Genomic DNA, 14,091 nt, shown 5'->3' with positions numbered 1-14,091 from the left:
CAGTAGCCCTGTGTTGTCTCTCTGCAAAAGACTGTAGAGCCCTGGTTTTCAACCTTGACTGAACATTGGAAACACCCTGGGAGCTATAAAAGCTACTGATGTCTGGTTCCTACTCCCAGGGATTCTGACTCACTGGTCTAGTGTACAGCCTGGATTTTCACATTTCCCCAGGTGATTCTAAGGTGCAGTTGGTACAAATAGTTCCAGACTACATGGGATGGGAGGGGAAGAAAGGGGGTGTTATTTGTCAAATTCCTTCAAACACCATTAGAAACATTAGAAAGAAAAAAACTTTCCTTTCAAAAAAACAGACTCTTTCAAATTACATTTTTAACTTGCTAGTAATAAGGCCTTCAGGTTCATCTTTTTTTTTTTTTTTTTTTTTTTTAAGCTCTTTTTGGGAACCAAAAAGCTGCAGAGTATAGTATTGACTCCTACACTCAAATTTCTTTGCAGACTCAGTCGCCAATGTCCAGTTGCACTTGCTAAGATATCAGTGGACTGTGAGCAAGAACAGTTCTTGTGAGAAAAAAGACCAGAGAAATTTTCCACTTACAACATTTCCCACTCCCAGGGGCCTATAATATTCTCCATCTGAGAGTACTTGCAATGACTGGACCTCAGGCCCTTTAAAAAGATCCTGGCTGAGTTCTGGTGGAGGTTAAAGATCTATAAAGACACTGCCTTTGTTTCTGCCTAATTCATATTTAATGCAGAGATGAGAAACTATCCTTTGGAGGTCAGAATCTCCAACATTACAAAAGGTGAGTGATCTTGCTCTGGCTAGATTGCTATAATTGATCGTGTTGCTTCTTAGCTGGGAAGGGCAGAACTTACTGTTTCTTCAGAAAAAAGGTGCTCAGCTTTCCCACCTGTGCAGAACAGGGCTCAGTCATCCTAGTAGCATACCTGATATTGTCACGAGGACATTCAGTCCCTCTAGCACATCCATCTGCTGAAATCGCCTCCGGTTGATCAGGTTATAAACTTTGCCTTGTCCACTTCGATCCAAAAGCATCAAGCCATTTTCGGTTCCCACTAGGAGGTTTACACCTGCAAATTTAAGAAGCACCCTGACAATGACTTCTTATGGGCAAGAATTACTTCTGCATATGGGATCCTAGTAAAACCCAAGAGATTGTACCTATTGTACATATAAACTAACAGGCAAGTAGGTACTGCAGCATGGAGTATAGAAAGAAGCTCTGATACGGTAATTAAATCACTATTCCTCTGGTAATGAAATAACAGTTTTCTTTTGGAAAGTGGTAGCAGCATTTATTACATCTAGTCATTTACCGCCTAGTATGGAGAGTCCTTCTCAAGAGGAGCTTTAGGCACAGCTGTGAAGCTAGCCGCATTTGCCATTGTTCCCTTCTCAGTCACAACCACCTCTTTCTTGCTCTCCCTATAAATCCCACACCTTTCCTTCCCCAAGGTTCGTGCAGTGACTTCTAGCCTACCCATCTTCAACATACAACAGAGTTCCCCATATCTATATCCCACTGGAAAAAAAAAGTTCCTCCACCTCATAGCAAAAACTTAACTGGCTTACATCCCATACCCTCAAGGTTATATTCTATTAGAGAAACAATAAACCAAGTAAAGCAAACCTGTTAATACCCCGAGAGTCATAGAAATATTGACTGTCTCTAAATCTAGTTCAGCCTGCCTCCCATGCAGTATTTCTTATTACAAAAGCCCAGGCAGGTAAGTGGTCCTGTCTGGATGACTACAATCTTAAAATTTATCCCTAGGGAAATTAAAAACACATACGCACACACATACAAACACACACATACACACACATACTGAGAGGTTCGCTGTACAATGGACTGTATTAATGAACATGCAACACTCTAACTTCTCTTAATTGTACTCCTATCTTCAGAGCCACATGCATATATCTGTCCTTTTCCAACATATAAATCCTTTAAATATTCAAAGAAGGCTATCTTGTTCTCCTCCTTCTGCCAGTTCTCCAGAGGAATTAGTCTCCTCTATCACACCCCACATGAAACAGTTTCAGGCTTCTCATTCTTCCCCACTAACCTTTCCAATGCTTTGCCCTTCTAAAATTGTGGTGGTTCAAACCAAGCGTGGTATTTTAGACGGGTACAGAAGTGCCATGGCTTTTCTTGATCTATATGTGATGTTTCTAGCAACACCAATCAGGACTTTGATAGAATCTCATGAAATCTGTACTGAGTCTGGGGTCAGCTAAAACTGGCAGACTTTTTCCACAAGAATAGTAGATTGAGGTTCTGAACTAAAATGTAAGGCTCATCATTTGTTGTCATTTTCAAGTTTTATCTTGCTACCACTAGCTATAAGGCCTTCAGCAGTTCACTTAAGTATGCTGTGCTGGTTTTTCAGCCGTGAGATTAAAATAAAGCTATAGTTCCCTTTGCAGGGTATTGTGCAGATCACAGGCAGAGCCTGGGGTACATCACACAGTACTGGGCACATGGTGGGAGTGTAGAAAGTGGTAGCAAGTTCTGTCTTGGCTTTAGCCCATCACTGTCATCCTGGATTTTAGGGCATTATCTCTTTCTACATATAAAACTGGGGCCAAGAGAGTTCCAAATCTAGGGTCTAACACATGATTCAGCTAGAGCTCTCCTGATGGTACGATCCACAGGCTTTTACTCTTGGAGGGTCAATTCATTAATGAGTACTAAAAAGCACCAACTTACCCCACAGAGCTGCACAAAGTATTTCTGAGTTGAATCGTTTCTTATATTTTCTGATTTCTGGTGTGTCGCTATGAGGCCGAATGTTGGTAGGATTTACGTTTACCACTGAAATCTTTCTTGCTTCATTGAGTTTGGCCTGTTCTTGTCTAAGAAGTTCGCTAGTAAACAGAGCTTTGAGGAAAAGAAGGAGAGAAGTCAGTGATGTCTTAAAAGATAACCAATGGATGTGGCCCTGCCCATTCAGGGTGGGTCTTGATTAGTTTACTGGAGTCTTTTAAAAAGAGCCCACACAGACCGAAATGCTGGCTGACATTTAGAGATGTCTGGAGATGTGGACAGAAGGACATTTGGAGATGCTAAGCTAAGTGATGAAGCACAGAGTTTGCCCTGGAGACGCTAAGAGAGACCCAGAGACATTTTGGAGAAAGCCATTTTGAAATGCAGCCTGGGAGCAAAGGATCAGCAGACGCCAGCCACATGCCTTCCCAGCTGACAAAGGTGTTCCAGATGCCATCAGCCTTTCTTCAGTGAAGGTATCCTCTGTTGATGCTTTAGTTTGGACACTTTTATGGCCTTAGGACTGTAAATTTTTAACCAAATAAACCCCCTTTATAAAAGCAAAAAAACAAACAAACAAAAAGATAACCAATGGAGATATGCAGAGGGGGTTCAAAACACTGTGCTTTCTTCTTATTTAGTGTGTACTATAATAAAGGCGAAGAAACTCTGAAACTATACATATTTTATATTTCTTAGTTGAATAAATTATAAGTTATACATAGAAGCAGAATTTTATCCATTAGTAGCATAGGCTTACAGACACTACTTGGATGGTTTATAGCGTTGATGTTAATCTCACAAAATTAAATATACCATCCCCACCTCCTGTAATATTTGCAGATTTGCTTTCTGAGATTCTATGTTACCAATTGACAAAATGGCCAAAACTGGACTTTGATGCTTAGTGAAAGTTTGGAATGCAAGACATTTCTCTATATCAGCCAGACCTATGTGGTGGGAAGCACACACCTAGAACTCAACCCAACTCAACACAGACTTATTGAGTGCCCACTGCATGCACAGCACTGTACCCAGAAATTGCTTTCGAGAAATATGCGATAAATTCAGAGATCTCAGTGAATAGCTTTTCCTAAGGTATCTGAATACTTCCGGGTTCCTACCAGAAGCAAAATAGGAGAGATGGGGGAGAAAATGGAAAGAAAGAAATGTGGTTTAGGAATCAAAAAACATAATAATTGAAAATCTTCCCAGTAATACAGGGCCTATGTATTAAATAGCTTAACTACTGAACTGATGATTAATTTTCTCTTCAGGCCACAAAAGGAAACCAGAATGGGAAATCAAGATGTTCCTAAGATCCTGGGGCCTTCTAGCTTACCTGTGGCTGATGATTCTTCATCCTCTTCATCTTCGTCGGTGGGAGATGTCTGGTAAACTCTGGGGTCCACAAAGGGGGTGAAGGAGGCTTTGGTGCTGCTCCCCATGCCATACTAATTGATAAACAAAAAGATTAAGGTAAATAAATACTGCAGGAACAAAAAATGCTATACTACCTTTCTTGGGCTTTAAAACGATTACAGATGCTTCAATCTATACAGCTGTTTGCACTCTAACCCCCTCATCAAAGGCATGGCTCTCTCTCCAGCTTCTCTTGGTATGGGTTGCCTCCCTGGCCATTGTGCATCGGCAGGCGATTCGTTAATTATCCAACTGCAGGAAGTGCATGAGAAAATTACATTTTGGACCATATGTGGCACTTTAATATTTGTAAGATTACTGTGGTGACAGAGCTTAACTCTCCCTTGAAGTAATAACAATCCAATGTTGACCAAATGGTCTTAAGAAAAGCTGACATATTGGCATAAACTAAGTACACATGTCTACACAGTACCATTTAGTTCAGAGATGATTCCCTGCAGGGGTTGAAGATTCTTCCTTTCTATGATAATTCCCTTTAAAGGATACTTATATTTACAGGCCTTATTTGGGGACTTCATGACGATATTAGGTTTGAGAGCAATGTATTCTGAGGGTCAACTTAAAAAAGAATCTCAGGAGCTTGGATAGAACTAAGAAGACAAAAAGTCAGAACCAGAAGAGGGTATAGGAAACTCAAATGTGAATGCATCGTGTCATGATATTCCAATTTGATTTTTTACTACAATAGCCATTCCCCCATTTTGTCTGTCATCTCCCTTCCTTCTATCTCTCAGGTCCTTTTAACATCACAACACCTGCATTCAATATAATAAGCACCTCTTTCTTTTGGATCAGTATCTTTAAAGATTTTTAGTTTTATTTAAAAGCAAAACCAACATCCCAAGACCCGTACCCACATAAGGAGAAAACCACACATATCCAAACTGAGTTGAGTCAAGATTTTTCCTCCACCCTATGAAATCAAAACCATTTCATCCGACTCAAATATGTGATGGTACAGGATAGGATTCCCAACCCAAACAGAGCACCTGCCTTTGATCTTTAGAAAAAATCTGTGAGAGAAGTGGGGCAGGTACCAACATTCCCTCTTGGGGTGGGGGTCCATAAGCCAAGTGATTTGCTAAAGGCCTCTGAGTTAATAATGGACAGCAGCAGAATTTGAACCAGGGTCCAATGGCATGAGGTCCTCCCTGGTACAAATGGAGGTGCTCATGCAGAAAAAGTCTGCTCACACTGCACGAAGCTTTAAAAGGTCACTGCACCTTCCAATTTGCCTCTGGGTTCCCTTCCTCAGGGCCAGCAAAGCTCATCTGTGCTATAACGTTAGAATCCAAAGGGTGTAATAAGACTTCATGCATCATAAAAACTTAGTGTATGGGCAAAGTCAACAATAGTGCACATTCTTCATAAACACATTTAGAGCCTTATCTGTGATCCTTAGGACTATCTGTGAGAAATGATCAAGCACTGAGAATCCACCCAACTGACCTTGGTTAGAGCACTAGAGCATTGACTAGCAGACTGTTTTTTTACTCAGGCTTTCCCCAGGACTCTTACCATACAGGAAAGATAATATCCCAATTCTCCCTTTCTTGCAAATTTGGAGTTTAAGAACATCTCTGTTGATTTTTATTTTTCATAAGCAAATTATTTCTACCTTATTTTAAGTCAAACTTAGTTTGACTAAGTTAATGTAAACATGAACCTCAAATGTTGGCCCTGAAATCTCTATAGGTTTACGTTTTTATCACTGGCCTGGGAGTTTTAGGAGGTTCCACCTCTGATCCTAGCTCTGTCACAAGCCAGCTGTGTGCCCTGGGCAGGTCACTTAACCTCTCTGAGCCTCAGTATTCTCATCTGTAAAATAAGGATTGGTCTGGATGCTGAGAATCTTTTATTGTTATGATTCTATGATTTTCTCCATTTGCACAAGTAGCTATATACAGTCAATTCTTGTTATTCAGGTAGTTCTATAGAGTTGCCACAAATTCTCAATTAGCAAATACTGAGCCATTACTCCTATGGGAAATACAGGGTTAGGTTCCTATGTGCCTCTGGGAACAATATTTTCCTCAACCTATGAATACATAACCTTGTTTTCTATGTGTTTCTGTTTAAAGACACCTTACTTAACATATATTGTTGGTTCAACTAGCATTGAACTCAGGGGCAACAGCACTATAATTCATACCTGAATGGGCTTTATCTAATGCACGTAGTTTTTTCTTTTTTTTGCAAGGCTCATCACAACCTTCTTACACTTAGGAACACTGCACAGTATACTTCAACACTATGCTTCAGGGTCATTTTAAACAGCACAGTCACCAAAAAAGAGAAAAATGCAAATATGTGGAACTGAATATGCTGCAAGAAGCGTACTCGTTTACAGTGTGAGTCAAAACAAGGCAGAAAATGCACGCGTTGGTCCGCTCAAATTTTTCGCTACACTGCGCATGTCCGTGAATGAACCCGGAAGTGCTGTGGGTATTGATTTCGGGGTTACAAATGCATGTCAGCAAGTAGGCAAATTCACAAATACGGCATCTGCGAATAATGAGGATAACTGTCGTAGAAAACAACCAAACGCGTTTCGGGGAGCTTGGCAAAGCCTCCTTGAAGCGAGCAGGGTTTCAGAGCCCCGGAAGGAGGAAGGACCGTGGCGCCCACTGCCCAGCACCTACTTCAGTGCCGGAGTCCATCTCCTGAGAGTGGGTGGAGACGCGCCCCAGGCCCTCGGTCGGGGTCCCAGCCGGGGAGTGGCTCTGCTGCACCAGGTCCGGAAGGTTGATGTGGCCAGCGAAGCCATTGCTGTCACTGTGGCCTGATCGCTTCTTGTCTCCAGAGGTCTGAGGGGGCACAACATTGGGGACATCAAAGGGGGAGGGCAAAAGTCATGGAGCAGTCACCCCTCACACTGTACAGGCTCCGCGGTCTCCAAACAGACCCACCCGGGAGTGAGGAGGGAACAGACCCATTTCTATTTTACCTAAGTAAGAAAGTTAAGCTTCACTAAAAGTAGATTATATGTTGACTCTGAGCCTTATGTTCCGGCGTGAGGAGCAGTCAGGGGTCCTATGTGGAGTGGGGTCCCCTGGGGGGAGATGGAAGCCACACGGGGAGGGGCTGAGGGTGGGACCCACACTTTTGAAACCCTCTGCAGATCATATTACCAGGCTGCAATGAAATAAGCTCATAAAATGGATAGGTGTCTTAAAATCATGCTGTACTCCAAGAAAATGGCAGAGATGATACCATCCCAGCCCCTTGTCAGTCATGAGGTGAAAACAATGATTAATCAGGTCTGACAGGAGTTACCAAAAAACACTGAAATATCAAGAAGATTATTTTAAATAAATATATATATATATAATAAATTATCATTTATAAATATAATTTACATCCACTATCACAAATATTGAAACCCTCAATAAACAGATATTGTGCCTTGTGATAGTAGCCAGTAACAAAATGAAGTCATTATGAAGCAAAGCATTTGAAATACTGCTAGAGGATCCTTCTTTAACAGCCTTTAAAGGTACTTTATACGTAAAATATGTTAGTACAGGAGGACAAATGTATGTCTTGTAAATAAATAAGTATACTGTATTATGGGCATGTTCTAACTTTGTTACTGACAGTGTTATGTGACCTAACATGTTTGGAAACCATTTCCCTGGAGAGTAAATCTTCCTCACAGAAATCCCAGAGAAGCAAGACAGGATCGAAGGTCAACTCCAGTCCTCAAAAGCCAGTGCCCACAACGTAGCCCTGGCCAGTACTGCACTTGCTAATTTATTATTTAAGCCATGGGCTCATTGAGGCTTCTTAGAGCAGATGTGATTAAGAAAAGAGTCCCCTCTCTGCCTTTTCTTTCATTCATTCACTCAGCATCACTGAGTGTGAAGCATTGTGCTGAACATGGAGGAATTAGTCGGGAACAAGGCAGGCACAGTCCCCGCCTTCATAGAGGCTGGCACAGGCAGGGATTTGTGCTGTTCTCTGGCCACCGCACCGGCCTGGCTTCTTCCTTCCGGAGCTTGCCCTGGCCTTGCAATTATAGCTCTGCACCTGCCTCTGGCTGGAAGTGAGAGGAGGCACTTGTTAGATAAAACAGACTCCCACGTTCCTGAAGGGAACTGTAATTGACGTTACCAGAAAGCTTAAGAAATAACTGGAAAGCCTTAGTGTTCTCTGTTTCTTGGCAATATGCTGCCGGACTACAAACTGCTGGAGAAGGGCATTTTCTGGGTTCACTTTGTCACAGTGCTCATTTGCAGCCTGTACCAGTGCCTATTCTCAGAGTTGAACATTTCATCTTCTAAATTACATCTAGGAAGCTCAGTCCTAATTTATCTTATTATCCCTGATTTTATGTGTACAGGCAGCTTTTCCTTCCTTCTTAACTTCTGTTCTAATACTGAAATGCTTTTTAACATTCTCCCCCAACTTCCTAGTAGCATAAATCAAACATTGTCTCTTCAGAATTTTGCAGTCTGACTCTCTTTTATCAGCAGCTTTCTGACTCAAGGCAAAAACGGATGCAGATGCATTGGTTATAAAAGAAAGACGTGAAGAGGCTAATGAAGGGAAAGTCCAGACAGTGACCTCAGAATCTGCCCACCTCTGAGTCATCACCCTTTTGTTCATTCAGCCAACACATTCTTACGAAACACCTTCATTTATATCCACCACAGTCCTGCCCTCTGGAACCGTGCTAACAACACCCAATACTCTACAATCCCCATGCTCCTCACCATTCCTGTGGGGCTGGGCACTAACATACACCATGTACTGTGTTAAACATGTTACACCATGCCTCATTGGATCCTCACAATAACACCATGGGTCAGCTTCCATTATCCCCATTTTGCGGATGAAAAAACTGCGGTACAAAGAATTTAACTTGCCCCAAGTCACAGCTGGTAAGTGGTGAAATTAGGGTTTGGACCCAGGTGCCCTGGGCTGTGTGCTATTCGTAAGAGTGGCTCTACTCCCCAGCCACAGCTGACAGGACCAGGATTGGACACCTGAGCCAAGTCGGATCCGATTCCATTGAATTAAATATCAGGACTGAGAAATATAAGTTAGACTCTTCCAAGCTTCTGAACTTGCCATGGAGGAATGGAGGAGAACATGGGCAAGCATAGGGAGAGAAAGCTGGTCTGCAGAGAGAGAGAACAAAGGAGAAATGTGGAGGAAAGCAGAGATGAGGATAGGAGAGGGGGAGAGAGAGAGCCAGAGACATGCACAAGAGAACCTGTCTGAGCTCCTCATCACTTTATAATGGCTGGCTTCAGGCTGGCATGGAACCCCAGCTCACTGCCTAATTTTGGGTTTCTTCCATGAAATACCTCTGCATCTTTACTTCCCTAACTCTGATATCTACCTTCCTCCAATTTTTTTTTAAGCTTGAGCTGTTTTAAGTGTTTTTTTTTCCCCCTATTATCTGCAACTAAAACAGCTGTCATGAAGACAGGCCAGTGTTCTGGTTTGGGGTGGGGTAGACAGATGCTGGACAGAGACCAGCTGGTCAGCGAGGAACGTGTCATGGACAGAAGCCCATGGAGCCTCAGAAGAGGATGAGGAGGCTGAGACCCACAGGGGTCTGCAGGGAGAAGAGTGGGCAGGCAGTGGGGAAAGGAGACTAGCTCTTCCAGCAGATGGGCCCCCATGGACAAAGTGGTAGGGGATAGGTGGTGATGTGTTCCAAAACTAGAGTAAGGAAAGGTCCTGTGGGGTGGTAGGACAGGAAAAGGTAGACCTACAGGGTAGAGGTGTGCTCTGCGGGGGGAATTTATGCACCTGACAAGATCATGGGTAGTACAGCCAGTATGTTCCCATAGAAATATCTAGTCCACTCACAGGAGAATGAGGATTTGAGTGAATTCTCCTTGATGTTCATCTTGGGCAACTGAACTAAAGCACCCCATAAGCTAAATCCTATTATAATGGGTTTTTTAGTTTATTTTCTTATTATTTTGTCAGGGGCATACTTTAACCTGCATTTATCTTTTGAATGCATGTGCTTTTAATGAATTTCAGCTTACAGACTGTTATTTTAAAAGCCTACATTTGGGGAAGATAAGAGTTTGAGAACTCAGAGGACAAAAACTTTGTTGGGCCCTACAGATCAAATTCATACAAAACACTGGTGAATGCTATTTCCAAAGTGATTGGTTTCAAAGTGATTGGTCCTAGAATATTGGAATGCTTTAAATAATATGGAGCCATTCGGATGTGGCTGGCGGCAGAACTGAAAACGTGGCTCTGGACATCCTCTGCCAGATACTAACTTCATCAAAAAGACTCAGTAATTTTTAACCATTTTAGAAATTGGAGCCCTTTTATTTGGAGGCAGAAAGTAATTTACTCCAGAACATTCTCCCTCATGTTTTCTCAAGTGGCAAGCTATAGTGGTAGAAGCCCGCCACACTTCCATTGAAATTATCCATTTACCACATTGAAATTATTCTCACCACATTGGGAGATTTATGTATCACCACTACACAATGACAACTTTGGCAGCCAAGTCCATTATTCATTTCAAGCCTATGTGAAAGGACTCCTTAAAGTATATTTGGAAGATTCAGCAAGGCTATAAAATGAAATTCTAGCCAGTTGCTTTGTGAACTGGTCTTCCAGATATAGTCCTACTGCCAATTACTTCAAAGGCCATATTCATCTTAAAACTATAGTTCCTTTCTTACTTACAAAAGTGAGATGCCCTCTGCCTTTCTGGAGAGCAAAGCCTGATATTAGGGTTTCCCAACTCTCTTCTGGCTGAGGATGGAGAATAGCAGATGATTTATGTTTATGTTTCAAAGGGAAGATGGGGAGTGATAGCAAGAAAAAGGAGAACTCAACTTTTTGGAGAGAGAGAAATAAAATAGTTAACATGTATTGAACACTTACATGTATTAACTTATAGAACTCTCCTAACCATCCTAGAAGTTACATACTATTACTTATCAAATTTCTAAAATGAGAAAATGGATGTGGGAGTAACCAAGACTTAGCCCAATATTACCAGCCATTACATTCTTCCAAGTAAAACCCTGTTTTCCAACTTACATGGTGAAGATAAAGTCAAAAAGAAGAAAAAGCCTGATTCTAGTTTGTCAAAGCACTTCTGATTAGTACAGACACAGCGGGGAGCTACTGTATGTTGCAGGAATGGGAGGGAAAAAAAACATATAGCCGTCTCAAAATAAATGATGTTCCTGGAATTAAAAAAGCAAAATCATACAAAGTGCTAAGGTACACTTTTAAGTGGATCTATATATTTCTTTGTTTTGTTTTTTTTTCCCACCAAAATAGTTTAATGGTCTTTTTAATGTTAATTTAACTAGATAAGATGATATCACCATTTCTTCGAACTACTGGGCATTTTCTATATAAAAATCCACCAAGGATAAAACCACAGGGGAAGGAGGCAGAACAAGGCCACTGATGCTATTCAGAGAGACCATTTATTGCTGTTTTCCTGTTGTAGGAAACATCTGGGTTTGCCAGTTTTATATCCTCAGGCTCAAATTCTATATTCTGATTTGAATAACTTGTGAAGAATTTGGAATAATGTAATTAAGTCACACTGCAAAAGCTTAGAAGGATACAGGAAAAAAGGTGGTGGACAATTAAAATCATTCAGCCTTTTAGAAGCACAGGTTTCCCCTCCACCCCATTCCCATGCTTAAAATACACTCTGTAAGTGTTCTCTGTGACAACCCTAAATACAAAAAACATGAAAATATGCACTTCCTTTACAAAGTTTTTTATACCAACTTACCTCTCTTATCATCAAGGTTCCTTCTCTGGAAATACTGCTGCTGAAAGTGTCTGTGTGAGAGGTCTCCAGCCCGTGTGTCCCAACCATTCCCACACTGTACTGCTCATTGCTCCCTGGAGCTCCTGTTGGGCTAAGATGAGAAGGAACAATATTATGAAAATGCTCATTTAGGGACTACCTGTTTCCTGCCCACAGTAACTTTTAATAGGTACTGATGCCTTGACTGGTTTCCCACTTCTGCAGCATCCCCACTCAGCCTGTTCTCCACCATAGTGAGCTGGCTTCCTGCTCTCCGTGGAAGAAACTCTAGTTGGTGTCAGGGGCTACCAGGCTCTGCATAATGTGGGAACTTGGGTCCTATCTTTGACCACCAGATACCCTGATTTGCTTTTTATTTTTATTTTTTTTAATTAGAGAAGTTGCAGATTTACAGAAAACACATGCATAAAATACAGAGTTCCCATATACTACCCCATTATTAAAACTGTGATCTTGCATTAATGTGATACATTTGTTACAATTCATGAAAATACATTTTAGGAGAAAGCCATGGAAGCAAGAAGCTGAAAGCCAGGTAACCTGGAAGAGAAGGGAGAGACAAGCAGATGCTGCCATGTGTGTTGCCATGTGACAGAGGAGTCCAAGATTGCTGGCAACTGGTCTTCAGGAAGAAGGAACTTGGGAGGAAGAATGAGAGACAGATGTTCCAGGATTAATACAAGTAAAATGAAGTATAGTCTGGCATTCATGATTCCCGTGAATTTAAATTTTTGTTAGGACCTGTTCCTCCCATTGTTAATGCACGAAGAAGGAAAATTAAGAGAGTGAATTGGGGTGTTAATATGGTAATTTGATCAACAGGCATTAAACCCAAACAGGATTTTCTGCAAAAAACGGAAGAACCAATAAACCCAAACAATGGGGATGGCTTCTGAAGACAAAAGAAGAAACTTGAAGCCTCCAGATTGTTCCTATGCCTAATAATCCCTGAAACTCAGAGGCACCAGTCTCTCCAAGAACTTCAACCAGTTTCATTCCTCTGTGCCAACACCCCTTTTCAGCATGAAGAAGTTAGAATAGTCATTGCCTAGATATCCCTGAAGATTGAGAATGATCAAATGAGAGGCAGGAGTTGTAAAGGAAAAGTTAGGAATTAACAAATGATTATGAGTTACTGACTCATTATATAGATATTTCTTTTTAATTTCTAGTGTATTAGAATAGCCAGAGGAAATAACTGATAATGATGACTTGCAAACCAGTAGCCTTGATCTTTGATAATGATTATATAACTATATAGCTTTTATCTTGTGAATGTGTGACTGTAAAAACCTTGGGCCTGATACCCCCTTTAATCCAGTGTATGGGTAGATGAGTAAAAAAATAAAGACATGCATGAAAATAAATAAATAAATAATAGGTTGGGAATATGGGGGAAAATACTCCTACATAAACTATAACAATAGTTAATAGTACTACTTTAATAACCTTGCATCAATTGTAACAAATTGTAACAAATATAACTACTGTTAAAAAACAATCTTGCATCAATTGTAACAAATTGTAACAAATGTAACTACTGTTAAAAAAATAGAAGAAAGTGCTATTATCAATTGTAACAGTTTCCACACCAATACAAGTGGTTGGTGGTGGGGTGGTGTATGGGAATCCTGTATTTTATGCATGATTGATTTTTTTTTTTATCATCATTTTATTGAGATATATTCACATACCATGCAGTCATACAAAACAAATTGTACTTTCGATTGTTTACAGTACCATTACATAGTTGTACATTCATCACCTAAATCAATCCCTGACACCTTCATTAGCACACACACAAAAATAACAAGAATAATAATTAGAGTGAAAAAGAGCAATTGAAGTAAAAAAGAACACTGGGTACCTTTGTCTGTTTGTTTGCTTCCCCTACTTTTCTACACATCCATCCATAAACTAGACAAAGTGGAGTTTGGTCCTTATGGCATTCCCAATCCCACTGTCACCCCTCATAAGCTACATTTTTATACAACTGTCTTCGAGATTCATGGGTTCTGGGTTGTAGTTTAATAGTTTCAGGTATCCACCACCAGCTACCCCAATTCTTTAGAACCTAAAAAAGGTTGTCTAAAGTGTGCGTAAGAGTGC

At 40.9% G+C, this 14,091-nt stretch overlaps 1 protein-coding gene across 7 annotated transcripts in view; it reads right to left on the bottom strand.

Annotated features, from left to right (window-relative positions):
- TNIK (TRAF2 and NCK interacting kinase) overlaps window positions 1-14,091 on the bottom strand; it is a 433,418-nt gene that overhangs the window by 14,882 nt on the left and 404,445 nt on the right. For all 7 annotated transcript variants that reach the window (XM_037840750.1, XM_037840775.1, XM_037840728.1 and 4 more), the window contains 5 exons: window positions 11,944-12,073; window positions 6,839-7,003; window positions 4,096-4,207; window positions 2,697-2,867; window positions 910-1,053 (listed from right to left, as the gene is read on the bottom strand). In XM_037840750.1, coding sequence (XP_037696678.1) covers window positions 910-1,053; window positions 2,697-2,867; window positions 4,096-4,207; window positions 6,839-7,003; window positions 11,944-12,073 — 722 coding nt within the window. The remainder of the gene's footprint in view (window positions 1-909; window positions 1,054-2,696; window positions 2,868-4,095; window positions 4,208-6,838; window positions 7,004-11,943; window positions 12,074-14,091) is intronic.

This window comes from Choloepus didactylus, chromosome 1 (genome assembly GCF_015220235.1).
Source record: "Choloepus didactylus isolate mChoDid1 chromosome 1, mChoDid1.pri, whole genome shotgun sequence".
Classification (NCBI taxonomy): Eukaryota; Metazoa; Chordata; class Mammalia; order Pilosa; family Megalonychidae; genus Choloepus; species Choloepus didactylus.
The sequence above is the reverse complement of the archived record's forward strand: the minus strand, read 5'-3'. Positions and strand labels throughout refer to the sequence as shown.